Here is a 27,272-nt window from a genome sequence, read left to right as displayed (position 1 = left end):
TGTGAAAGTATGTGTTGGCCTTGTACTTGCTAAACAGGGCGGATGTTAAAGACTGATTCACTGGGCTGCACTTTTCTCTGCAGCTCTTCCTGAAGAATGCTATCTCATCCGGTTATTGGAAAACATTGTAGGAAAGTCTGTGCCCTTGTGCAGAAAAAGGACGTAGAGCTGAAAGATGACTATGGGTCACACATTCTCAACTGGTGAGTTCTTTCTCTGATTAAGAAGCGTTTTATGCACTCCCTTGGAGAAAAACATGCTGTGGACAGATTTGATTGATCTCATATTCATCAGTAAGACCTGAGTCAGAGCATGACAGTGACTAAAACATTATGATAATAATTGTTTTCCTCAGATTATAGCTGATACTATGCATTTAGTCACCACTTTCCATTCCCGTGTTTTTGACAGATGTTTTATGATAAAAAAATATTTTTTTCGACTTACTCGCAAAACTTGAACACATTTATTGGTGTAAACATTTACATTCCTTCATCTTCTTGTGGCTCCACAGTTACCATCATGCTCCAGATGTGTGTGATGTTGTGTTTGCGGTCAGTTGTCTTCTCCAAATCAACATATTCCTGGCCCCCGAGAGGTCGCAACATCACCATCCACTCCTCCCAGCTGCTCTGCAGTCTGCCAGGTCCAGAGGGGCCTGCCGGGCACCCCGGAGCCCCTGGGTCTCCCGGGGCCATGGGCCCTGAGGGGCCTCCAGGGAAGGATGGCCCGGACGGGAAGGATGGAGAGAAAGGTCAAAAGGGAGATGGAGGTAGTTACTGTCTGAATCTCTCCTATCGTAATGCGAATCGTTTGGGGTTGTTGAGACCCTCAACCCTTTACAAAGATGACATAACACGGCATCTTACTGGCTTGAACCTTAATGTTGATTTACGGTTTTCTGATGATTGGGTCAGATAAAAAAAGTCTTCTACAGAGACACATTACTTCTGTTTGGGGTCTCAGGGACAACAGCTGTAGCAGCTAAACATTTTTATTAAAATCTGCCCTACCTATGATTGGTATTATCAATAGTTTTTTTAATGAGAAATGGAAAGGAATATATGCAGCACATACTTTGCGTTTAACCTATTCTAGTGTTAGGAGCAGTAGGTAGCTACTAGGCAGCAGCCGGGGAACAGTGTGGGGGTTGGATGCCTTGCTTCAGGGTACCTCGGCAGTGCCCAGGAGCTGGACTGGCATCTCTCAAAGTGCCAGTCTATAATCTGTATTTAGTCCTTTAAAGAACCTGAACCTGAACGTGAAGATAAGTCAGACTTCTGAGTTTTGTTGATACATGTAGTCATTGTTTGTAAAAATACAAAAATGTCCTCATTTGTTAGGTGATCCAGGGAGGACAGGGAACCCAGGCAAGCCAGGTGTGAATGGGCGTGAAGGTGTCATCGGCAAGGCTGGACCTCGAGGACTGAAGGGGCTGCGAGGAACACCGGGGGGTTCGGGAAAACGGGGCCCTAAAGGAGAGCTGGGTGACGTGGGCCAGCAGGGAGCTCCAGGAGGATGTAACTGTGGCAGTGCAGCTCGATCAGCCTTCTCTGTGGCGGTGACAAAGAGCTACCCCAAAGAGCGATTGCCCATCCGCTTCAACCGGATTATGCTGAATGAAGGGAATCACTACAATGCCAGCAGTGGGAAGTTTGTCTGTGCTGTCCCCGGGGTCTATTACTTCACATATGATATCACTCTGGCAAACAAGCACCTGGCCATTGGGCTGCTACACAATGGACAGTATAAGATCAGAACATTTGATGCAAACACAGGGAACCATGATGTGGCGTCTGGTTCTACTGTCCTCCAGCTGCAGCAGTCTGACCAGGTGTGGCTGCAGATCTTCTACGCAGAGCAGAACGGACTCTTCTTTGATCCTTTCTGGACAGACAGCACCTTCACTGGCTTTCTCCTCTATGCTGACCAGGAGTATCTGAATGAGGCTGATAGAAAAGCTAATGCTAAGGATGACAGTTAATCCTGAGATATCTTTATTCAGTTTGTAATACTTGCCTTCACTTAATTTCACATGTAATGAGAATGTGAAGGGATTAGTAAGCAATGGCATGCTTCAGTGAATTTCAGTTGTTCTGACACCAGGGGGCACACAAGGGAGGAAAAGTCAGCCACAGTTGGGGAACCCCTTTAAATTGTATGGAATTTGAAGCCATGGGTTTCAGCAGTATCATTCATCATGATGGTATTACAACGTTTTACATTTTCCAATACCATTTGTTTCCATTCCTCTGGTACTGTCTTACAGAGGAGCTGTAAGTTTTCCACATGTTTTTTTTTCTTTTGCACAAAAAGACAAAAAACACTTGGAAGTGAAATCATATTGCTATAGTTGCTATAGTATTTATGCAGTATAATGTGTTTTAATGAGCAGACGTGATGTTATGATGTCTTACGGAAGAGGATTAAGGCCTCATCATGCAAAAAACGTGGGATGTGACCAAAAGTTAAACAAATAATTGAATTCTGACTTTAATCTCTTTTCTGAGATAAAAGTCATAATTCTGAGAAAATATTTAAATGATTAAGGCATAATATTGAAACAAATACTTTGAATATTTATAGGAATTTGAAAAATATAGTAAAGGAAAAAATAATAGTATAATTATACATTAAAACTGTTTTGGGAACATCTGCTGCACAGCCCTACTTTTTAAAAAATAAATATTGCAGTTTGTCATACATTGTCATATATTGATTGTACTAAGATTTATTTTGTATATTTGGTGTAAATACTTGTTTTTGTTCTTTTTAATGTTAAAACGTTTGTATATTTGTTATAGTCGTTGTCTTTGTGACACTTTCTTACATCTTATTTTCTTATGTTTGTTGTACGTGTGCACTTCCATACCCCAAAGCAAATTCCCTTGTATGTGGTGTAAACGTACCTGGCAATAAACTCGATTCTGATGTGTGGGTGTTTGTAGTACTGACACTCAACTCTAAAGGACTACAACTCCCATGCAGGAGGAGGGCCCTTCACGTCGAACGCATGAGCCCACCGCAACAGCAGCAGCTGGTGCAGCCGAGGACGTTACTTTGTTACCACGGAGCTACCGGAGAGAAAACGGCGAAGCAAAACCTCACGGAAAAGTGTAAACAGTGGGGGGAAAACGGCGCTACCTGACGCCTGTTGCTGGAATTTATCGGTGGCAGCTATTTTATGAACTTGCCAGCGGATTCAACCGTTGTCTTGTCGCCGAAAAAGAGAGGTGTTTCTCAAAGTTGAGCCGAAGAGGAGTTCAGGATGTCGGACTGAGACAAAGGGGTCTGGGGGGCATTCCCGTCGTACTGGTAAGTGGCACATGGAATAACCTCCAAGATGTAAAGTTCATTAGGTTGCTGTCGTGTTTGGAGAAATTCTCTGTGTTTGAGCCGAGATGTTTATTTTCATCGCAGTGTGATGTGTTTTAAACAATGCGAGTGTTTATGAGCAGTTAACTTGTGTAGCATCACTCGTGGTGCTCGTAGTGTCTGAATGATAACCATAGTGTGAGATGTGGTATTTATTTCTCGCTGGAAGTGTACCACCGTGTGAAAAATGGCATTATGGAAAGGCTGCTTTGATTCCTTTGACCTACAGCGTGGTCGAGCGGGCATTTAACTGAGCCTTTTAAATTCCCGAGCAGAGAAAATGGCCTATGCGGGGAAAGAGCCCACTGCTATCGGCTTAGCAAGGTGTTCACAAACCTCATCAAAACGAATGCATTTCTCAACAATTACTATTTATTTAATCGCCCTGTTTTAGACACAATCACCTAGTTGTTTGCATGCTATAGTCAGAGGTGGGAGAAGTACTGAGATCTTGTACTTTAGTAAAAGTATCTGTACCAGAGTGTAGGAATACTCTCTTGCAAGTAGAAGTCCTGCATTCAAAATGTTACTCGAGTAAAAGTACAAAAGTATTAGCGTCAACATACTTAAAGTACCAAGCAGTCATTATGCAGATTGGTCCATTTCAGAATAATTCATTATATATTTGTATTATAATTATTGATGCATTAAAGTGTTTATCAAAGCTGGTAAAGCTGCAGCTAGTTTTAATGACTTGTATGGTAGCTTGTGAATGTTACTCCAGGTGTAACTAAAGTCTCATTTAAGAGTTGATTACATTTTACATTATTAATCCGAATCTGCAAAGTAACTAAAGATATACATTAAATGTTGTGTAATCAAAGTAAACGATTTACCTCTGAATTGTAGTGGAGTAGAAGAAGAAAGTTCAACAATTAAATTACTTGATTTAATGTACTTAGTGACTTAACCACTGCCTATAATGAAAACATTTGTAGAATAACTTTGATTGACATGATTTCCTCATGTGTCTGATGGTTTTCTTAGTATATAGGCTATACAGTTAGAAAGTATTAAATATTTGTATCCCTGCCACTCTCAGCCCAGCACACAACTTAATTTTTGTACACGTTTGTCTCAGCAGGTTAAACTTGATTCTTGAAGTGTCCTCTGGATGGGAAAGATGGAGAGAGAGTTGCAATGGTGGAAAGGACAGCTAGCTGCAGATATCCATCAATCGCTCCGCATCAAGGTGAGTCTATTATCATTGAGCACTACCTTTTTGACTAGTTTTGTTGACGGAAGGAGCCAAATGTGTGTTTAACAAAGCTAACCTTTTACAACCAGTAATCCCATTTAGTCTGTCTAGCTTTTTTCATCTCCATAAACCTGAGGATAACAGTGTTTTGTACACCTCTGTTTTTGACAATTTTCGACCTATCTCTAAACTTCCTTTTATGTCCAAAATTCTAGAAAAAGTGGTACTGAAGCAGTTTCTTGGCATTCTTGAGGTATTCCAGTCTGGGTTTAAACCCCTCCACAGCACTGAATCGGCTCTTTTAAAAGTTTGTAATGACCTGTTTTTAGCTACTGACTCTGGGAACAGTGCTGTTCTTATACTTTTAGACCTTACAGCTGCCTCGACACTGTAGATCACAGTATTCTCATTTCTCGCCTGCAGCATTCTGTGGGAATCAGTGGTACTGCTCTAGACTGGTTTAAGTCGTATCTGTCTGAAATAAGTTTTAATGTAAACCTTGATGAATTTACTTCCGCCTCTGCTCCTCTCCTGTACGGGGTACCCCAAGGCTCCATTCTTGGGCCGATATTATTTTCCCTGTACCTGCTCCCAAGCCCGCCTTAACCTGCCATCAGGCCCTGGGGCTGATAGTTTTTGTAGGCCCCCTATTTAAAAAACAAATCAAAGTCATTTATAGCCTCGGCAGGCTCTGTGATCGCACTTCTCCACTCTGCTCTACGCGCGCCTGGTCCTCTCCTCCAGATGAGTGACGTATCGGGCCTCCCTCATGTATCTGTCCGGTTGCCGTTGGCTCCCCTCCACGTAGCAAGTCCTCGTCGTCCTCTCCATCTCATCCAACAGATAATGTCCCTCCTGTCTGTTTTTCCTCTCCCGCTACTCCATCGCTATCAGAACCAGACGGCCTACTTGGCTCCGCGGCCGGCACCGCTACCGCTCGGTACAGAACTCATCTGTCCTTCCTCCTCATCCTGGCCTACAGGTTTAAAATAACCTGTAAGCTTCGGCATGTTTTGTAGTAGCTGCTTATCTTGAAACTCCTTTTCCCTCAACAATTTCCTTTTCTGAGCGCCACTCTCAAACTTTTTCTTCTCCGACATTTTCTCCTAAACAACCTTCATCTGTCACTCAATCACTCGCAATTTGAATAAGTCACATGTGAAACGTATTCTCATTCTGATTGGCTGTTAAGTGGTGCTGACTGTTTCGGAGTCATCATTTTTGAGAAAAATCTCTGGAATCCATCCATCTGATTGATTAGCGGAGCAAATGATCAAAATATTATGGAGGGAAGATATTTTCGTTTGGATTACTGGTCTGGGGAAGCTCACGAGTGTGTGTGTGTTTGTGTAATTTTGCGTTTGTGTGTATTGTGTAACCCCGCGACCCGACCACGGATAAGCGGGAGAAGATGGATGGATGGATGGTGTTTGTTTCCCGGGCAAAACACTCACGAGAAACACCGGCTGTTGTTGTGCCTGCTGTGACGTCAAGTTACTCCGTTCTCCGCTTGTAATTATGCCGTTACAAGCTTCAACGTTTATCATCTGTATATGCCGAAACAAGTTTAATATTCTGAAAGCCAAGACTTTGTTTATTTGAAATCAGATGAAAACAAACTGTAACGGACCCACCCTGCTGAGGAAGTGCGGGTGGCGAGTGAGAGCTGTCATCTGCCCTTTACAAGCTTCAAAAGTGTATTTATTGTGCGATTTTGGAAATAAAGGTTTCATATTCTGAAAGCCAAGACTTTGTTTATTTAAAATTCTAAAAAAACACCCGAAAATTAAAAAAAATATATTTGAATTTTTTTTTTTTTTTTTATTGGCTCATGATAGGCCCCCGATCTCCGTAGGCCCCTGGGCTTCAGCCCAGGTCAGCCCGTGCATTAAGGCGGCCCTGCCTGCTCCCCCTGGGCGCTATCATTAAAACACAAGGCGTCTCATTTCATTTGTATGCAGATGACTCGCAAATCTACATGTCCGTGAAAATAAATGACCCAAACCCTCTGCAACGTCTGTCTGCAGGACATCAGAGCCTGGATGGCCTTGAACTTTTTGAAAATAAATGAAAAAAAGACCGAGGTGATAATGTTTGGACCCAGTGGTGGCCCCAATGCCCCGCCTGTGCTAGATTCTCTTGTCCCATATGTGAAACCCATTGTCACAAATCTGGGTGTACGGATTGATCATGATTTCAAACTGGACAAACAGATCAATTCTGTGGTAAAATCCAGCTTTTTTTCAGCTAAGAATTTTAGCAAAGGTCAAGCCTTTCCTTTCTTTTAATGACTTTGAGAAAGTAATACATTGTTTTATATCTTCCAGGTTAGACTTGCTCCAACTCTGCCTGTTTTTAAATCTCGTTTAAAAACCCACTTCTTTTCCCTGCCATTTACAAACCAGGTGATACTTGTGCTTTTACATTTAGGCTTTTATCTTACTAGTGTTTTGTGTTGTTTTTACGTCATGTGGGAGAGTTTCTCAGTCTGTGGCTTTTGATCTGGTTTCATTGTCTCGTGTTTTACATTTGTTTCATGTCCTGTCTGTTCTTTATGTATTTATGATGTGTTTTTATACAGTTGTTGATGTACAGCACTCTGTTGTTTTGAAAAGTGCTATAGAAATAAAGTGGATTGGATTTATATCTCCATTTAAACAACAGACGAATAACTAAAGCTACATGTTTAGCAACTGAATCGGCATCAGTATTAAAATCAAATTATTTGTTTTAAGTACATTTCTTTTTTCAAAGGGTAAACATGCTTCACTCAAATGTGAATATTTTTCTGTTTCTCTCTATCCTAACAAATTAAATATTCTGAGTTGAGGCTTTTAACTGTTGGTCAGACAGTGATGACATTTCTTTGATTACTTAAGAATTGTATCTGTAGATTTATCAGTAATGATAATTACTACAAGCCTTTTTTAACTAATTGATGAAAAGAACATCAAGAGACTACTTGTATGTTCACAATTTTCAGAGAGCTTAGGTAATAAATTATCGATTGAAAGAATAAATCTAGCTTCTAGCTCTGTGTGTAGATTATCAGTCTAATTAACTTTTCTTCGATGATGAAAATAATAGTTTTGTAGCCCAACATGTATGAGCCAGCCGGCCTGTTCCGCAGCAGCATCCTAGACTTATAAACCGCACAATATATTGAAAGGTGTGAAGGAAATATAATTACGTGGTCATGTTTTCTATTTAAACCTGATCTAAATTAGATTACATGGAGGAGTTAAGGCTCATTAATTGAAAATGTCTTAATTAACCTCAAGCGTGATCATATTTCTCCCATGTGTCACATTAATGGAGACATCTGTCACTCGACTGGCATCTCTGAGCTGGCACGCTGCTGCCAGCTTCAAGCTAAGGGAGATTACTGCAGATCAGGTTTAGGTATCGGGTGCCTGAAAGTACTAGAGATTGCATTTATGCGTAGGGCTGTATCAGATTGTGGATAGGATGTTTGTGAGCCATATATATGATTCATTCTTATACACACAGTTTACTCATGCTGGGCACTTCTGACTCAGAGTGAGACATCAATTAGACTGAAAATCTGCACACAGAGCTGGAAACTAAACAACACACCCACTGCTTTCTCATTCTGTAATGAGAGAGAGAGTGTCAGTCTAATGTTAGGTTTGATTGCCCCATATCAGCATTTTAGTGAAATCCCAAGCGACAGGCTCAGCACAGTATATACTGTATAATGCAATACCTTCGCAAATACTGCAACGTCTTGCATGGTGAATTGAGAAATGCTTGAGACTTAAACTATTAGAGTTGATTGCTTTGCGAAATCACCTGTAGAAGACAACATGTCTAATTGTGTCTGTGTTTTGACGAACAGTAGGTATGTTTATTTCTGCTTCTTAAGGGCAGATTTGCTGCATTTCTCTCATATACATTTGAATGTTTATCTATTGGTGGAACACAAAAGTTAGCCTGGTTTTGTATAGGTCTCACTATCAATATTTTTTTTCTGGCTTAATGAATTCAAGTCAACCTGGACTGTTAATGTTTTTTCATTTGGGTTTATTTGATTATAAAGAAAGTTTGCAGGGTACCAGTTTTCTTAATAAATCGCCTATTTTCCAGCTACAGCCCTAATATTGTCCTGTTTGTAAGATATCCACATTGACAAGATTGCTTGTATGCTTTACAGTGTTCAGTAAGTTGTAAGACTGGATGTGTTCAGACATTGGTTAGCTGAAAGCTCAGTAAAATGTGCACTGGTAATAAATGGTAGAGAGCTGTGTGTAAAAAGGCCTTCAGAGTGTTCAGGTTTCCTGCATGGCGCCTGCTCCCCCACAGCCTCCCCCCGCCTTAATGACGCTTGCTGCAGTGCTAATGCCCTGATGTGGGAGATAGCTGTGGTGTATAGCATGTGGCAAATTATCAGACATGCAAATCAGACGGAGGCAGCTGTGGAATCCTTAATTATGGTGCGGGTCCCCCACAAAGGCACCTTCTCCACCCCACACAGACCCCCCCCCCGGAGCCCCTCCAGACTCCAGCAGCCCCACATCCACCCCCCCATTCTCCTGCTGCTCTTGTACCCCCAGACAGACAGATGGACCAGAGGTTGAAGCAGTGGGAGGAGAGCAGAGTTTTGGAAGGACTGGGTGTTTGTGGCACATGTCGGGGGTGGAGTGGATTTGGGTGGGGGAACTGTTTATTTATAGATTTGAATTTAATTGTCAGTCTGAGGATCATTGTTGTTTCGGTTACGTTCAAAATAAGTTTACTTTGCACAAACCTGACAGTGTTGGTACATTTTAGGCCTCACAGCAAATTGCATTATTTTAAGTATTGACTGTAACGTGTTTTTCTTTTGAAATATGAAGATTTAAAGCCGCGTTGTGGGCTTTTATGACAGCCTTCAGTCAGGGATGTTCCTAAACAACAGTCCTGATATCGTGTGGATGTTTTCTGCATTTCTCCTCGTGGAAAGACCCCTCACGGTTTGAACCTAAGCAGATTATTCTGGCAATCCTCAATCTCTTATTAAATCAAATCCCTTGTTTTTACACGGTCACAGAACATTTAAAAAAATAGTTTTTTAATGTAAGCAGCTTAAATCAAAGAAAGTATATGCTCGGAGTTTGTACATCCACTACTTAATGTTTATTGTTTTTAACTGTGAGGCAGATTTTGAAACGGGAGCCTTTTTGCTCTGCGGCTTTCTGTTGCTGATAGTGAAGATACCCGAGGCTGATTCAATGATAATGCCCCCGAGTGTCTTCCTTCCACTTTGAAACACATGCGACTAATTGAACATGAATAGGTGATATGCTAGGGGTGAAACCTAATCCTATCTACTCTTCAACCTTAACTGGAGAAACCATGCCCCCCTCCCTCACACACAAACACACACGCACGCACTCACTCACTCAGACCCCTGAACTGACCCAAATTAGCTCCTCTTCTCTTCAGCAATGGTGAATTTAAATGAGGCTGAAGCATAATCAAGAATATCTGATGATTAACAGAGTTTTATTCTTCGAGTATTTTACACACAGCAGTTAAACCCAGTCAGCAGGGAACATGCATGGCTCACTATTATGCATATTCTTTACAACCCCCATGACTCTCCACCGCTTCCTCCTGCCCACCCTGCTCCTCTCACCCCTCATAGTTGGCATCCCCCTTCATCTCTCTTCTTTTTCTTCTACAGGAGCTGAAGCTACCGGTCTACAGAGCTCACTCTCCACAGATTGGTATGCGGCGGTACTTTGCAGACCTGTTGGCCATCCTGAGTAACCGCTACCAGCTATGTCCCACAGCGCGACACCTAGCCGTCTACCTGCTGGACCTGTTCATGGACCACTACGATGTGGCCGTCAAGCAGCTCTATGTCATCGCCCTCTCCTGTCTGCTCCTTGCAAGTAGGTCCATTTTTAAACTTCCACCTTGTCTTTCAAATCCATGTTGAGTGGTTTGTTGGTTGCTATTAAATAAATGCTGAATCAAAACTCTGACATGTGTTTGAGTTGATACTGGAAACTTTATGGATCTAATCTAAACCTAAGTCTACTTCAGAAGTCACTTAACTAAGATCATGCTTTGTGTGTGTGATCTTGAGCATTCCATTTGGACTGTGCCTGTAAAGGCAGAAGAGCCCCATTTTAAGTTTGCTGCGCTAAGAGAGTTACTGTGACTGTGGTTTATGCACAGATGGCACTAGGTGAAACACTTCCTGCAACAAGGCTAATTTGAGATACGCTCAAGAGACCGCTGCAGCTTTTTTTCCTTCCAGCTACACTTTTCAAACTGATCTGATAGCCTGCGTCGCCAGTTTACTGTAGCTGTTGGTTAAAAACAAACAAAACAAGGTTTCCATTGCAGTGGGATGAGTGTTTGAGGACAAACTGGTGGATGATGCTTGTGTCTGCAGAACTTCTTGTATGTTTTTGATTCTGGCTGCAATAACATGCCTGCGGCGGCTGCTGTTACTTAAGCTGCCAGCTAGTCGGTTTGATATGAACTAGTATCACACCTGCCAAGTTCAAATGTCCTCTAATCAAAGGTGTGATTTATTTTTTCCTTTCGTCATTGTAAAATGTCATTTGTTGCAGAGAACCACCTATCCGCAATCCTCATACAAATGCATTTTGTCCTTAGGCTGATTCTCTAATGAAACTATAATTTGTATTCAGCCTTTTTTGTCATACCTTAAGGATAAGTATTAATTGGTGGCAGTAATGGACAGGTATAGCCGAAGTCTGATGTAGCTATTTCCTCTGTCATACTTGTTGTACAAGAGCTACGATGACTGTGTAGCACAATATTACTGGATAAACGTGGGCTCTGTAGTTTATTTTGACTTATCACACATACACTCTGGCTTCCCCAAAAACCTGAACGCCTCATTTGAATTCATCTGGCACTTGATGTCATATGTCATAGACAAATTAACAGTTTCTTCCTGTTTGAGTTATGTTTGTTTAAAACTACGGTAAGCTGTTTCAAAAGATGACGGCACCTTAAAGAAAAGGCTAGCAGTCTTCAGTTGTAACTAAATGTATTGAGCTGGAGGATAGGGAAGTCTTTTTTAAGAAACCCGCATTGACATTCAAATGTCATACTTGTTGATTACACTGTTTCCGATTTTAAAACAATCCTTCTTTAGACTGTTAACCGGTTGATGTGAGACCTTTGCATGTCTCTTTCATTCTCAAGCGGCCCGTGTTTCTGCAGAAGTGATGGCAACTAGAAGCCAACATGCTTCTCTGCTGTGAAATGTAAAACTGTGTCTTTGTGTGTGTTTTGTGTAAAGCAGGTATGGTAATCATTCTCCCCCGCTGATGCGTGGTTCAGGTTGTGTGGTAGTTATTAGTGTCTCTGTGTCTGTCTTGTGATTAACAGACTGTGAGGTTTTCTGTACATTAGTGCAGCCCTTGGCATCATGGGTAATTAGACTAATGATGCCGTCAAAGTGGGAGTCTGGAAAAGGGCCCGCTCACTTGGGAGCGCTCAGTGTATGCGCTTTTGTGTGTGTGAAGTCGCACACAGGCCATCTTTGCAATCAGAGCAGTCTCTTTGGTGCAATACATTTGAATACGACACTTGAAAGAGGTTTTTATTTAAAAGCAATCATGAGAATCCAAAAATAGCTTTGAGAGATGGCTGTTGAAGTTAAATAAATATTATCACGCCAACCTGGACAGAGGTGCTTCTCCTATCCTTCAATAGATGAATCTGGTTTTATACTGAGTCCTTTGATTGTGGCTCTCGGTTAGTGAGACTCTCTTCTCTCTGCTCTCCTGCCTCTGACTCCTGCTCGACTCCGGGGAGTTTCAGCCGTGATTGATGAAGGCTTGAAAGGGCGTTTGAATCAAAGTTGTCTTGGTTTTCTTTTCTGTCCTGAGGGGCTTTGGAATCTGGCCTAGTTATTGAACAGCCTCCCCAGGTCCCACTGCCTGCCGTTGACAGCCACTTACATTGTCTTTCTTTCAAATGTTCCGGCTTCCGCACTCGGTTAATTAATCGCTACTTCTTTTGTCCTTCTCAGCAGTCAATGCTTAATCCTGTTACTCTTTTGTGTCTATATGTTTTGAGGGTGCTTGAGTGTGCATGTGTTTTTTCATGGATGAGCTCTCCTTCATTAGCAGGAGTGAGTTTATGGTCAGTTGTATTAACCGCTGGGATCCTAGTTAGAGACCTTACTTAATTCCAGAAAATCCAATTACTCCACGAAACCAGAATACTGGGGCATATTAATGTGGATTTCAGGGAAGACAATTTGAGTATACTCTGCATATTTCTATTAAAAAAATCGGCCCGCATACCCAAACCTAAGTTTCTATTGTGTTACATTCCATGAAGTCCTGCCGTGCTCACATCAGTCTTCCTGACAGATCTCGGTCCCTGAAGTCAGAGCTCTGCATACTGCAGCTATTTGTTATGGTAAATGACATCACAGATGGGCCTCTGTTGCCAGCTAGTATACATTGTCCCAAGGTTTAACTCTGTCTATTTATATATTTTGTTTGTTGTTTGGCTCTTTGTTATGATCATTGGATGCTTGGTGTATATCTCATCGCAAGGTTATATTGAAACTGGATTTAATCTACTTTGTTCAACGGACTTGATTCAGTAAAGGGTCTCTAAAGGAAACGAAAAAAGAGCATCCTGCATGTGGAACGCACAAGAAGCTCAATGATATGGACTGCACAGTGCACTCAGACAGGCCTCAGAGCCCGGGGGCGGGGAGGAGCTGAGGGGCACCTGCCATATGCTCTCCGAGTCAGGCCTCAAACAAAAGCCCGTCAATGCAAGCAGGACAGCCAGCCAGCCAGACCATTCGCAGAGAGGGGGAGGGGAGCTGAGGTTGTTTGTATGGAGGAGATTTGCTGTAAGCTAACGTTGCTAAATATAGTAGATGTCGCTGTGGCAACCTTGTGATGAACCTATCATTTTGTTGTTTATCTACTTGAGATTCATATTGACGTGTTATTCACTAGAGATCGTCCCACAAAAGGGTACTGCTTTACTGTCACATTCAACCGACCGGGCTCTGGTGGCCTTTTACCTTTGGCGGCTGGCTCCGTTTCCTCTTGGTTCTCTCACCTTGTCAGGGACAGGCAGAGCGAACCAGTCCTGGGACAGGGCGGCCAGTAAAAGCAGCCCCACATCCCTGGGGGGTTGGGAAACGAATGGAGCTGTACTTCAAAGGCAGGTCGGCTGCTGATGTTAAACAGGGTAGAAAGGGAGAGAGAGGTGGTGGCCTGCAAAATGGGACATGTTAGAACTGAACCACCCAGCAGGGGGCCCTGAATTGTAGATGAATGGGGAACCCACCTCCCCTTTACCCCCTCTCAGAGGTTTGACAATAATTCTGATTGAACTCTTGTCATGTGGGGATCTCATAATTAAAGGAATTATGTAAAAATGTACAGATGGGCTTAAAAAAGTTAATATTATTCATTGTAATCACACACCAGTTCACCGTTGTGTTCATCTGAGTGATTCTGTGTGATTATAATCCACAATCACAAGTCATATTTCGTAGTTGTGTCATGCCTGAGGGTCTTTTTGCCCCAGTCGATAGATACCCCCAAAACACACCACACATACTCACACACACATCATTGCTGTGGGCTGGGTTAAGATTATCCTAAATCACCCAGGCATGAGCATCAGGGGTCAAGGGTCGGCCCGGGCCTACATTGTGAGAGGTCCCGGGGCCAGGGGTGGCCACACGGAATTCTGTGACGGAGCTGTGACCAATTTCATTGAGCCAATGAAAAATGAACCAGCAATTAAAAGGAGTTTCAGCAGAAGTGGAAATTCCTTGAATTCACTTTCAAGTCGAGGAGAAAAGATGAAATTGGAGAGGAACATTTCAATAAATGATAACAAAAGGAAGCATGGAGAAAATGTTGAAACATAAATTCACATGTTTTTTAATTTATTTTTAAATATAGGATTAATGTGTAGCTCAGCTGCAATGTCCCCACTATGAGTCTTGTATGATGTCAATTATTCCCATTTTCTTCCGGTTTCGCTGTGTCAGTTTTTCCATTAAGAAATGTTCAACATTTATTAGCCTCCAGCTCTGTGTTGCAGGGAAATGACAAAAACTGTAAAAGCCTAACATTTATTGTAGTGGCCCTATTTTTATTTGAGAGGAGTTTAACTTTTTGAAAGGGTGACCGAAATGGACGAATGAAGCGCAACAGAAACGGAGTTCTTTGTCTCAGTGTGAGAATACAGCTCTCAGGTTTCCTAGCAGCCTCCATTACTCAAAACCCCTCTGCCCCTCCTCCTCCTCAAACAGCACACCTGGGAGGGACCCTTACCTCTCCCTAACCCCTGACTCCTAACTTCTCCCTGTTCCCTTGACCTTTCTCTTCACCTACATCACCTGTGGGTGCCCTGAGCGAGGATAGGTGTCCTCTAGTCGCAGAGTATTCAAAGGTAGTTTGTGTTGATGAAAAGGAAGGCAGTTTTTTCTCCGTTAGCAGTGTCTCTTTCTTGCTCGCGTACATAAGATAAGATCATTTAGCCCCCTGCATTCCAGGTGCTGTACTCAGAGGAGAGGAATGCACCGTGTCTCTCGGGCCACATCCACACTGACTACCAGAACAAAGGGCTGCATTTGAGTTGTTGCTACATAATACCAACGAGAAGATGACATGCAAATCAGGACGTCCAGTTTAATGACTAAACCGTAAGCACTGAATCAGGGTTTGTTAATGTTTGATGTGCCGTAATCCTACAAACAAAATAAACAGTTTGATGCTCTTTTTTCTCAGCACTTTTATCTAACTTTCTGTTGTGCTGCAGATAAAGGCGAACCATAATCAACTTTGGTGCCCTGTGTTGTTTTGCTGGAGCCCACCCATGCTGTGCCAACTCATTGAAATGAATGAGACCACAATCTTGTCACACAGGCTGTGATAAACACATGAGTCCGTTTTCTTTTTAACGGTAGTTCAAACCGCTTTGTGGCTCTCATCATACTGTACTCCTGTAGGTCCCTCTGAAGTGGCTTTGTGTTCTTTTTTCAAAGCTTTCGGGCATCGCGTGTCTCATGTGCCGGGTCACCCTCTGTAGTAAACCAGAGGAGTAATCACAGAGCACAATGAGGAGATTGACTTGCACGGTGTCTCTCTTAAGATCAAAGCAGCTGGAGTTGTGTGGAGATTGGGGAGCATTGATGGCGTTTTATGGCAGCGTCTGTGTGGACATAGCAGACTAGCAGCAGACAGGTCCAGAGGATATGAGGGTGAGAGAATGGGGCGAGTGTGGACTGGGCTGTGGAGGGAGCCCTGATGGCCGTAATCAGCGCAGTTTCATTATGCTTCCTGTTCTGGTGGGGAGATCTCATTATTGCCTCTCTGCTAATTACCCCTCTGGTCGGTTAGGCTGCCCCCCCTTCATGCTCTCTCAACCTTTCCCTGTCTCCCTCTCTCCCCTGCTTAATGGTGGGTCGCAACATCAGTGGTAAAACTCGCACTCTATAGGAAGACGACCCACTCATTCAGACATGAAGAAGTAAATGAGGTCCTTGAAAGACGCGGCACACAGTTGTTGATTGAAGGACGCACTTCTAACTGCAGCTCGGAAAGCCAATACAGCCCTTCTTTTTAATGTTTCGTTGCCATGGATCCAGATTAAAGGCTAATATTTACCCTAACAGAAGGGTTGTTGTACTGGATGCATATTTTGACAAAGCTGATGCATAACTTAATAGTCCTACCGAGTGGATATCATTCCTAGAAACCCTGAAACAACAGCTAGCAAGCAACGATAAAGTAAGATAACAACTCAAGAATACCCAACAACAAAAAAAGCAGATATTTAATGTCTCAAAAGGAGTAGAATGAATTTAAGTATTTTATTATTAAACTTAAGGTAAATAATCGAAGTTTCCGCCTTAGTGTATACTCCATACCCGATTACTTGATTACCAGAATAAAACAAAAGAAACCACAAATAAAAAAATAAAACTACATATCCTGCACCGTCTTCAAAAAAATTAAAATTGTTAAACGTTGTAAATGTTTTGATTTCCTCACTTGAGTTGGTCCATAAATGAACCCATTTAAATGTTCTACAATGACACTTTGCTTTAGTCTAAGCTGATTGTTTGTTTTGCATACAAAGTGTCTCTTATTTGAATACCTTTGGCTAATGATTGTTGTTTAGCTCTCTACATGATTTGAACCGTTTCGTAAACCAAATGTATACATTTTAGCACAATTATGTCACAATTACGGCCTCAAATAACCATCACTGGCTGCAATGAGTCTCCACGTCGTCCTTCTCAAAGCGAGTGTAGCTAAAGCACATGCTTGAGAGGGAAGTCTGTATCAGAGTAACCTGATACCCCCTCGCCCTCATTCTTAAGTTTGAGCAGAGGAGGCCTGTGGGATTAAAGGCAGAGTCACCCCTCTCCATTGGTCACACGGACCCCCTAGGCCTCAGGGCTGTTGCCATGGAGAAGAGGATATCTTGGGGTGGGGTTCACTGTAATGCTACGCTGCAAAGTCTTTGAGGATATGGAGTGGGTGAGAGGGACATAAATATGGGGGATCTGGCTGAATGTTTGTTTTTCATAGAAAGCGTTAGGCTTGTTTAATCCACAGTTGGTGCTCCACACTCTGCAAGCCGGTAGCAATGTTTCCTGAGAGCTTAGCGCCACAGCCAGATGTTCAGCAATAGTCAGCTTAATTGCTAATGCTAAGCAGGCTCTTGTTATGTTTTGTTGCGCAGCCTGTAGCTACATGATGATTATATTTGATACTGAAAGGAACAAAGAACTATCATCACCTCATATCAAAACATGGCTTTTTTTATGAAGATATAATGACCGAGAGTCCGGGCAGTTGTCCCTTTTGCTTTTTCACATCCTTGTTAGTGTGACTATTTTGGCTATGATTTGCAAAAAGAGGATCTTACCAATTAAATATTCATATAAAACATATAATATGTTATATCTTAATTTTCAGTTAATCTATATGGATTTTTCTTTCATTTTAAAGACCTAATAGAGAAAAAGCTGTTCTTACGTTTGAGGAGCTGAATGTGTTTTCTATTATTAGTTTATGATTAGTTGAAAATGATGAATTGATTATAAATTGTTGCAGACTACTCCTCTGTTCTGTTGCAGTCCATCTTTCATGTGTAGTCTATCTTCGTGTCACTTTGAAACCAATGCTTGTACTCAAATTGCACTAAACGGTGTTCAGTGACCTGACTGCATCTCTTTCGTTCTCTGCAGGTAAATTTGAGGAGAAGGAAGACCGGGTTCCCAAACTGGAGCAGCTGAACTCTCTGGGCTTTATGTGCAGCCTGAACCTGGTGCTCAACAAGAAGGATCTCATCAAAATGGAGCTTCTGCTGCTCGAGACCTTTGGCTGGAACCTGTGCATGCCCACACCCGCCCACTTTATTGACTACTACCTCCACGCCTCGGTGCAGGAGGGCGACCTGTACAACGGCTGGCCGCTCTCCTCCCTCTCCAAGACCAAGGCGTTCATGGACAAATACACTCACTACTTTCTGGAGGTCTCACTGCAAGGTGGGTGTAAAAGGACAAAGGATCAAGCCTTGTTTCTTTCAGAGGTGTTTGATTAATTAGCTTGTAGAAATATTTTCTGATCCTTATTTTCTATTGTCTTTTTTATTTTTTTAGACCACGCCTTTCTAAGTTTCCGACCATCCCAGGTTGCTGCTGCATGTGTGGCAGCATCTCGTATTTGCCTTCAGATTTCTCCAAGCTGGACGACTGCTCTGCATCTACTAACAGGCTACACTTGGGAACACCTCACCCAGTGCATCGAGCTCATGCTGCTGTAAGACACACACACACACACACACACACACACACACACACACACACACACACACACACACACACACCCAAAAGAAAGCAAAAGGTCTCATAGAAAGCGAGTCTGGCAGTCTTTTGAAGTGTAGTGGGCAACTCAAGGTAGATGACATCAGGGCCCCTATCCTTGTTCATTTTTAGTTGCCATGGTTTTGGATTACAGGGTGCCTGTGTTTTTTTAAACAGTCAAGGCTTATAATATTTTTGTTCATCAGGTTAAGCCTGTCCACCTTTCTGGTAGCCTTAGTGTAATTTAACAACTGTCATTAAATTGCACACTTCTTGGTTGGCAGCTGTGTGCATTTATTTGTGTGCATCTGGGTTAGTGTTATTGTAACATGTTCACACTAAATTGTGGAGGATTAAAAATGGTTGGTAGAGACCAATCTCTACCCCATAAATGGATTTGTAGCCATTTGTTCTGGAAAATATTCTACCCATGTTGCTCTCTACAACAGCAATGCAAGGATGGTTTAAGTTATAATTAAATTGATTCATCCAAATTCCTGTTTGTCAAGTCACTTGAACCACAGAAATAAGTGTGGATGAAGCGTTAACTATTAGCCAGTGTTTCGCTAGCTTTACCTTAGCTAACTTAAGCTGTGAAAAGATTGTGAAAATGTGGCTTTACTTAGTAATGTTAGCTTTTTAAAGACATGGCATTATAAATAGGCAACAGGAAAGAAGAGAGCTGGTTGAGGTTTGCTCAACTATTATTGGAGCACAGAGCAAAAAGAGTCCATTCTTCCATATTTGTTGAGTCATTTCTCATCTGTCTTCTTTCCTTCGCACAGTGCTCATGACAATGACGTGAAGGAGGCCAACAAGACCAAATCCACTCCTCCTCACCGGCCCTCCTCCCTGCAGTCTCAGCCTCAGACCTCTCACCTCTCCCCAATGTCAGCCATCCAGAGACCAGCCTCCTCCACCTCCTCCTCCACCTCCTCCACACCACAGCTGCTCTTTCAGCCGGACAGTTTCGCACACCTTACCCAGCATTCCCCGTCCCTGTCCCAGCTGCAGGCGCTGGCTGACTCCCAGGCTCTGGGGCCCATGGTGAACATGTCTCAGGACTTCCTTCAGAGCCACAGGATGGGCCTCCTCACTGGGGCTTCTTCCATGACTCCTGGGGGGGGGTTCCCCTCATACCCAAGCTTGACCTCAGGCCTTCAGCCAGGGGCCCGCGTTCTGCCGCTCCAGGGCCCCATTTCTGTGCAGATGGCCCTAGCTGGAGAGCCACGCCACTGTCTGAGTATGGCCTACAGCGGGGGCTACCTGGGGTCCCATCACACTTTCACAGCCGGCTGCTTTGACAGGTGACGCCAGGAGACGGAGAGGGAACACAAATCCATGCGGGACTGCACTGCTATGTTTCCGAGCCAGTTCCCCACCCCAAAATATCCTTTTGCAGACCTCCTCTCTCTCTCCGTCAGCTCCGCTACACCTTCAGCTTGTCCAACCCCCTCGTCCCAAACACAGAGACGCCTCAAACGCAAGCAGAGGTCCAAATGCAAGACAGACCCTGTGGAAATCATCACACTGACGTGACAAATGCTCCGCCATCGTGAAATACAGAGGCATTGCAAAGATGCTGTTTCCATTCTCTGAACTGGTTTCAAAAATCAATGTTATTATGAGACTGTCATCACTGTGAATGAGATGAAAGCAGCAGTGTGATCCAACACCCACCTCGTTCAGTGCCTGTTCTCAGTCATGTGATAGCTGAGCCATTTTTAGAGGAACACGGAACACAAAGCATCTGTGATAAGGATATCTTGCTGCTTGAAATTATTGTTTTTAATTTCTAATCCCAAAAATGTAACATGTTGGACAGGGAGAATTAGGCAGGTGTTTAATTTTTTCTTGAGCCACCATTTCAGAGAGAGAAAAGAAGAAAAACAGTGTCCGGGAACATCGATCCGACTCCTGTAGTCTCTGTTAGAGATGAAGGGCCCCTCTGGGTATTCCTCACCGCATTAGCCCTCGGAGGAGTCGAGGAATTCATTGCTTTGAGCACAGCAGGTGAAGTCCGCAGCATCTGCAGTGTTTCCTCTTTACTCCTCTTGCTGTCCTTGGCGTCTCTCCCACCTCCAAAGTCCAGCCTTGTGGCAGAGCGGACACTCATCCAGGTGAAACTGTGTCTCTCTGGAACCTCCAGGCTTTGTCATACTAAAGTTTTAATGTTGGTGTCTCTGCACCGCTCAAAGAATATAACACAAAATGATGTGACTGGACCAGAAGGAGCCGTGGACGTTGTTCGTGTGTTTTGTATATAAGAATTGCTGCTGCCTTCTCGTGAACTGTTGGTTCTGTGTCTGTGTTAATGACTCCGATGTTTACATGAACCACTAATTATCAGGGACTTGAACAAGATTACTTGAATATGATGCCATTGAAACATGCCATAGCTTTTATTTATGATCATTATTTCTCTCGATTTCCATTTTTGTTTGATATAGTGTAGCTTCTCTTTTACCATCTTAGAAACACACCATTGATTAATTATAGCTTTCTTTGTACCGGTTCATAGAAACGGTTTATTCTGGCCCAGGTTTCAAGGCCGAAACAAGCAGCCTTCCCATCATCCTGTGCTCTTATGCTTTAAAGTGGATGCTAGTGCAGCATCTGTGGGGGCTGGAATAATCCCCTTCTTCATCACTGGACCATTCTCTGCTGTGTAGTCGGTAACTGAATGCATGAAGCAGTCTGTTTGCATCGCGGTGGAACAACCTCATGGTCACTGGTTTCACACATCTGTGGGCAGTCCACGGTAATTGCCTCCAAGACTTCTGAACCTGCAATCCCCAATCTTCCACTTCCTGTTAACGTATAAACACATCCAGATTGCCAGTTTCGATCACATGGGTTTCCCACTGGTTACCATGGTAATGCCTTAAACGACGGCGGGCCTCGCGCTTTGGGATGTTGTTAAACTAATTTGGGTATGTAACGAATGATTATTTTCTTGATAACATACAAAACATTTTGAAGAAATTGTAAAAGATAACAGGGTTAAGTTCCCACAGCGCTCATGTTTTTTTCTAATTAAATGGCCTGCTTTATTTGACCTGCTGGCAAATAAATGTTCAGCTCCTGATCACTTAGGATGAAGAAAAGCATCACATTTGAGAAGCTGGGGATGCAGAAGAGGTTTTTTGCCTAAACAAAATGACAAAACCGATAGCTTTTCTCTCTTTCGAATGATAAATGAAGCCCGTGATCTCTGCAGCTCGACTGAAGACCATCAGATGTTGACTGAAAAACGTCGTGGTGGACAGAGGCCATCTTACCGTGTCGTGCCTTGTCCTGAGCAGCTGCCGTGCTTGAGCTGTGAGTCTTAAATCCATACTCGGAGAAGCATTTCTCAGATAACACTACATGAAGCCTTCTGAAACTACAATAATCACAACTCATATTTACAGCTTTGTCTTCCCACCCCTGAGTAAACAACCTGTTCATTTGCTTTCCGGTGATATGAGCTAAGATATTATGCCTTTTTGTTTTAACTTTTTATGTACAGTTTTGTTATATTTTTTACATTCCTTTTTTCAGTGTATTTTAGTTAAAGCTTTTTGTGATCCTCCCGATGAATGCCGCTGGTGTGAACTAGATTTTGTTTTTAGAGTACAACTTGCTCTTTTCCTCATTATTCATGAGCAACTTCTCACTGAGGTGTCAAAGGTGCAATATGATGTTTTTCTGTTTAAACTGACCACAGCCATCACTGTCTCGTGTACACCACTGGTTCATCTTTTGTAACTTATTTTTGATAATTGTGTGATTTGAGCTGCTGCAGCTTCATCTCCTTCACAGGGCAGCAGTGGGCTCTGAACACAATGAATATGTTGCATATTGCAGCCACTTCCGTTGAGTGATAGATATTACTAAATGCTTTTGTCTTTTAGCTAGAGATGCAGTTGTTCCTCCTGTGAAAGGTGCTGATGTCTCTCACACCAAACAACACTTGTCTAATGTGATGGTAATGAAAACACAAACACCACAAACTTCCAATTTATATTTTTGTATTATTTTGTACCAATATGTAGCTTTGGTGTATGTGACACCGAAGGATAGAAGGAGTTCTTTTATCATGATGTGCCACGGAAAAATAAACACAAAAGTGAACTGAGTGTCTGAAGGGTGTGTATCTTCACTGATGATAGATAGTGGGATAGTTTCCCCTGCACTGCTCCGATTGGTTCAGGGGCAAGACAATGCAGCAGCTCCAGTGATAAACCCTGCTGGCTTTACACAACCCTCCAGCTGTGACCACATGCTGTCAATGCAACACATCTGTCGTCAAAACAGCACTACACCAGTACGACCAGTGGTGAACTGTAACTAATGGCGCGTTTCCACTGCAGGCCTCGCTCGGTTTGGTTAGGCCTTATTAGGCCCATCTCACTTTAATGCTGCGCTTCCATTACAGTTTAGGAACTGGGGTAGTTACTATAGTAACGCAGTGTAGGCGGAGCCGTGACGTCATCTTCAATGAGCGCCCCAGAAAAACAACACAGCCGTTAGCTCTTAGCACTCAGAGCTCACAGCTCCTCATATCTGTTCAGAAACTAGACAAAAGTTAAACAAGTACAAACCACAGACTGCCTGTGTCATGGCGAATACAGTCGCTGGTTTATTTATGTCTGTATAGGCCGTTGTGAGTGTGGACGGTCGGAGCATATATAACGTTAGCTTAGCCAAGCTCCATTTAGAAAACACGCATTTTAAAAGGGTTTTTCGCCTGCCGTCTGTCTGCAGACTTGTCAAAGCATTAATTCATGGTTTTTACTAACCGGTATCAGTATGTTGTTACTTCGGCATCATTTTGAAACGTGTATTACAATTAAATCACGGTCAAATATGTTCATCTTGTTGTAGTTGTAGCCCCCTTGCCAGCGATTATCTCTCTAGTTTAGCATACTCAGCCCGACTCAGCCTGGTTGTTCCTGGCCCTAGAACCACGATTTTATGGGACCAGAAAAACTGTGAATTAGGACCCGCTAGCCGGTACTAGGCCAAGTGGAAACGCAACCAAAAACGGGCCCCGCACGGCTCGGCACGCTTAAGCGAGCTACCCGCTGCAGTGGAAACGCGCCATTAGTGCTTCATCAAGGGGATATTAATAATTACTTTAACTAAGTACATTTACCCTGCTTTATACCTTATTAAAAATGTTAGGTAATTCCACTACTTCTGCTTTACACTTCTTATTTGCTACATTTTTCAGATAATATTGTTTGTTTTACTTTTCTTCTCTTACCTTACAGCTGTGGTTATTTGTTACTTTGCAGATTTAATCTGGCAAACAAACATAACTATATAGCCTAGGGTGAATTGCCCTAATGTGGGACATTTTTTGCATTTCAGACTTCGGGAATATTTTGCGATATGAAGCCGATACAATAAATCAACATCAAGTACCATTCTGAAATCCCCAGGATGTGTCCTAATCAAACCAAAAGAGAAAATGCAGATATTACACTCATAAAAGAAATGGTAGACATATAAGTACTCTTAGTGCCAAGTTGTCTCAGACAATCTGCTTTTCCTAATGTGGGACAGTTCTGTGCAAAATGTGGGACACTGAAAAGTATATGTTAAAAAGCCTCAGTCACCTTAATTCATGTAATAAAAACATCTCAGGTCAGTAACACTCAAAGCTAAATGTGCAATACCATGTTCAGCTATGTTACTATTTATAATGTTATTGTTTTTACAACAGAAGATGTTTTTCTTTAAATTGAAGTTAAATGCATCAATCTGATGCACTTTGAGGGCAAAATTAAGAGATTTATGGATACAGCTCTCAACACTCATATGAAACAGAACTGTATATATTTCAATAATCCAAAAACCATTAGAATATGCTCACAACCAATAACACATATTTGATAAACTCCTCTCTCCTATCTTTATCTTAGTCTGCATTCTTTCTTTTTTATTTATGCATATTCGACTAATCACTCCCCACTGACCTATAGCACATATTGGAATGATTTCTTAACTTAGGCTATTTTTTACAATGTGTGTTGGAAGGATTTATTAAATTACTATGAATATTTGGGCTTAAATTAATTGCCATCTCTTAAACTCAGACATTAATCCCTAACATTATCTCTGACTTTGTCATACCATTTTAACAGAGATGCAGCCACCCCCAATTATTTAATATGATTTGCCCTTCACCTTAAATATCTAAAATACTGCATTAGAAGACTAAAGCCCTGTAAATAACCATTGCTCTTGCACAATCCATGCCCCTTTTAGACCTGTCCCACATTAGGCAAATCATACTGTCCCACTTTGCGAAACATGTTTCCTAAAGTGGGACGATGGAACATTTGATTGAAATAAAAAATATAGAGTATATTTACACCATATTATAATATGTTCTGATGAACAAACATATCATAAACACATCCTGATAAAAATTTGCAAGATTTATACGAAATTTAAAACCGTAACATTAAATTTGTCAAAACGCTATGTCATTGACAATTGGGTGGTCTTCACACATGGTAATTCCTGTTTAAAGGTTTTTCCACCCTCATCTGTGATTGGATATTTGAGAAGTCATGTGATTTTGATCGCATGACATCACAGCTTGTGTTAACCCGTAGTTTCATTGACTCATTTGTTTGCGGAAGACCTACACCCATTTGAGCTTAGGTGTCCCACATTAGGGCAACTCACCCTATATATTAAACTGGCTAGCTGGCAATGTTTAAAGTTGGTAAACTAACTTCAACTGTAATACTAAAACAAATGATAGCGTACATAAGCGTGGCTCATGCTGCTGAATGAGTAATTTTTTTAATAATCTTAAATATATTTAATCATGCTTTAGTTTACATTCTGAATGGAGCGTTTCACATTTCCATGAATATTGTATGCGAGTTATTGCATCTAAATTATGTACATATATCCACCATTGACATTTGCACAATTTCTATTTGAGGTCAAACCGAAAGCAAATAATCTCTCCCTGTTACCAAGAGCGGAATAGTATATCAACGAGCAGACAAAGTAATAATTCAGTATGAGAGAATGAAGTTCAGTCTCTGCTGCTTCTTAAGTCCTCCTCCACAGCTCAGTCAGATCTTTCTGTGTTTTAACAACATTTTGATATATAAAAAAATCCATTCAGTGTCTCTCTCTGACACACGACACATTATACCCCAGCACAATGCTTGTAGACTGACCGCCCTCCTCGTGTTGGACGCAGAACAGAGGACCGCGGACATTTGTAGGCCTCCGCTCTGTTCTCTCAAACACAGCAGGATCCTTAATTCATCATGCAACTGAGGCGTTTTCATTGTTTTTTTCCAACAAATTTGGAACACAAATACTTAATCACATCAGCTCACAGATCTTTAATCATCATTAAGTTAAACATTTGAAGAAAATATAGCAATCCACATGCTCCTCAAAATAAGCCTGAAACGTAATTAACTTGGCAAACAGAACGGAAGAAAAGGGGGGGGCAGAGAGAGCTGCTCAATGTTTGGGGGTCTTATTCAATTTGCTTAATACTTTTTTACATTTAATCAGCCTTATCAACACCTGGACTGAGTGTGTCAGTGCCATAAACTGGTGGCTAATCTCAATGATTAGTAAATCACCGTTTTTAGCTGGTTAATGCCAATGCACATTTGTATTAATTCATAAATCAACACACAACTCTTACAGGTTAAAACAGCCACATTTTAAAAATAATTTACTTACATTTACCATCTACACAAATTACATTTGTCTGTGATGCTTCATTAAACTGTAAAGGTACTAAAGAAAAATATATACGAGTCCAAATAGACCAATAGATATAGGGGTAACAATACCCTCATTACTTTATTAATGACAAATCAAATGTTTTCAGGTATTTAAAATGTGTGCAAGAGAAGTCATTATTATGGAAATCATCATTCAATGAGTTCCAATAATAAAAACAAACATTTTACTAAAGAAAAAGCAGTTCACTGAATTTAAGCTTTGAAAATGGTCAGTCTGTTTAGTAAAAATGTGATGCCTCATAAGTACATGTGACCAGAAAGAGCTACCCTCCCAAGTTCTCCTTTTTTGTATTTTTCATAGTGAAATGCAGCATGTCTAATTGTTAGGACAAGGGGGTGAATGCCAACAAGACTATCTGTTATAGAGGGACCAATGTGTTACTGTTTTCACACAACAAAAGGGAATCAATGGAGAACTATATATACTCCCTCATTTATCCATTAAAAGAAGCAAACGGCTCACTGCTGAACACATTTGGATTTGGAACTGAAATTCTGGTAGAATCGAAAAAAGTTATTGTTTTTGAACACCATCAAAACAAATGACATCTTTACAAATGTGAATTTACCCATAAACCCCATGCAATGAAAGTGAGAGGCATACTCCCGGTGATGTTTCATTGAGGTATGAGGGCGCCTCGCGGTGGTGACAATGGGAAAGTGCAGCTCTTCCTTCACTAACAACAGCCCTTTGGAAAGCACTCCTCGGCTACATTTTAGTAATATATAGATCATTAATTTGTTCATGATTTCATTTCAGTATCAGCAGCTCTATATTCATGGCAGCTGAAGGTGTCCTTGTTGAGGTGTTGTTGCTCCATGTGAAATATTATCTCTAATTCAGTTCAGAGAAGACGTTTATTAATGGGATCAGTGTCGACAATTTAGATCCAGTACTGTTTGTTGATTTAAAAGAAAGATTTTTAAGAATGTAGGTATTTTGGCCTGGCTTTATGTTAGTGAAACTCAGAGGACCTCTGCACTTTGGCTATTTCAGGAAGAACTGGCCTTGTCAAAAAGCTCAAGGTGATTTTCTTTCATTGTACAACATGGTTGTAGT

The 27,272-nt window shown here is 41.9% G+C and overlaps 2 protein-coding genes across 3 annotated transcripts; both read left to right on the top strand.

The window, feature by feature from the left end:
- The first annotated feature begins 43 nt into the window (after positions 1-43).
- On the top strand, positions 44-2,828 carry c1qtnf2 (C1q and TNF related 2). The gene is made up of 3 exons (XM_034231118.1): positions 44-203; positions 515-772; positions 1,344-2,828. Exons 1-3 carry the CDS (start codon positions 176-178, stop codon positions 1,982-1,984), a joined length of 927 nt encoding a protein of 308 aa, XP_034087009.1. The 5' UTR covers positions 44-175; the 3' UTR covers positions 1,985-2,828.
- A 198-nt stretch (positions 2,829-3,026) lies between these two features.
- On the top strand, positions 3,027-22,553 carry ccnjl (cyclin J-like). Of its 2 annotated transcripts, none has more exons than XM_034231116.1 (6): positions 3,027-3,315; positions 4,460-4,567; positions 10,260-10,470; positions 17,814-18,113; positions 18,228-18,387; positions 19,217-22,553. In XM_034231116.1, the coding sequence occupies exons 2-6, from the start codon at positions 4,490-4,492 to the stop codon at positions 19,740-19,742; spliced, it is 1,275 nt and encodes a 424-aa protein (XP_034087007.1). In that variant the 5' UTR covers positions 3,027-3,315; positions 4,460-4,489; the 3' UTR covers positions 19,743-22,553. The 2 variants fall into 2 exon arrangements, with proteins under 2 accessions (XP_034087007.1, XP_034087008.1); XM_034231117.1 differs by having other exon boundaries at positions 4,457-4,567.
- Positions 22,554-27,272: the final 4,719 nt, after the last annotated feature.

The sequence above is a fragment of the Gymnodraco acuticeps genome, unplaced genomic scaffold, assembly GCF_902827175.1.
Source record: "Gymnodraco acuticeps unplaced genomic scaffold, fGymAcu1.1, whole genome shotgun sequence".
Taxonomy (NCBI): Eukaryota; Metazoa; Chordata; class Actinopteri; order Perciformes; family Bathydraconidae; genus Gymnodraco; species Gymnodraco acuticeps.
The sequence above is the reverse complement of the archived record's forward strand: the minus strand, read 5'-3'. Positions and strand labels throughout refer to the sequence as shown.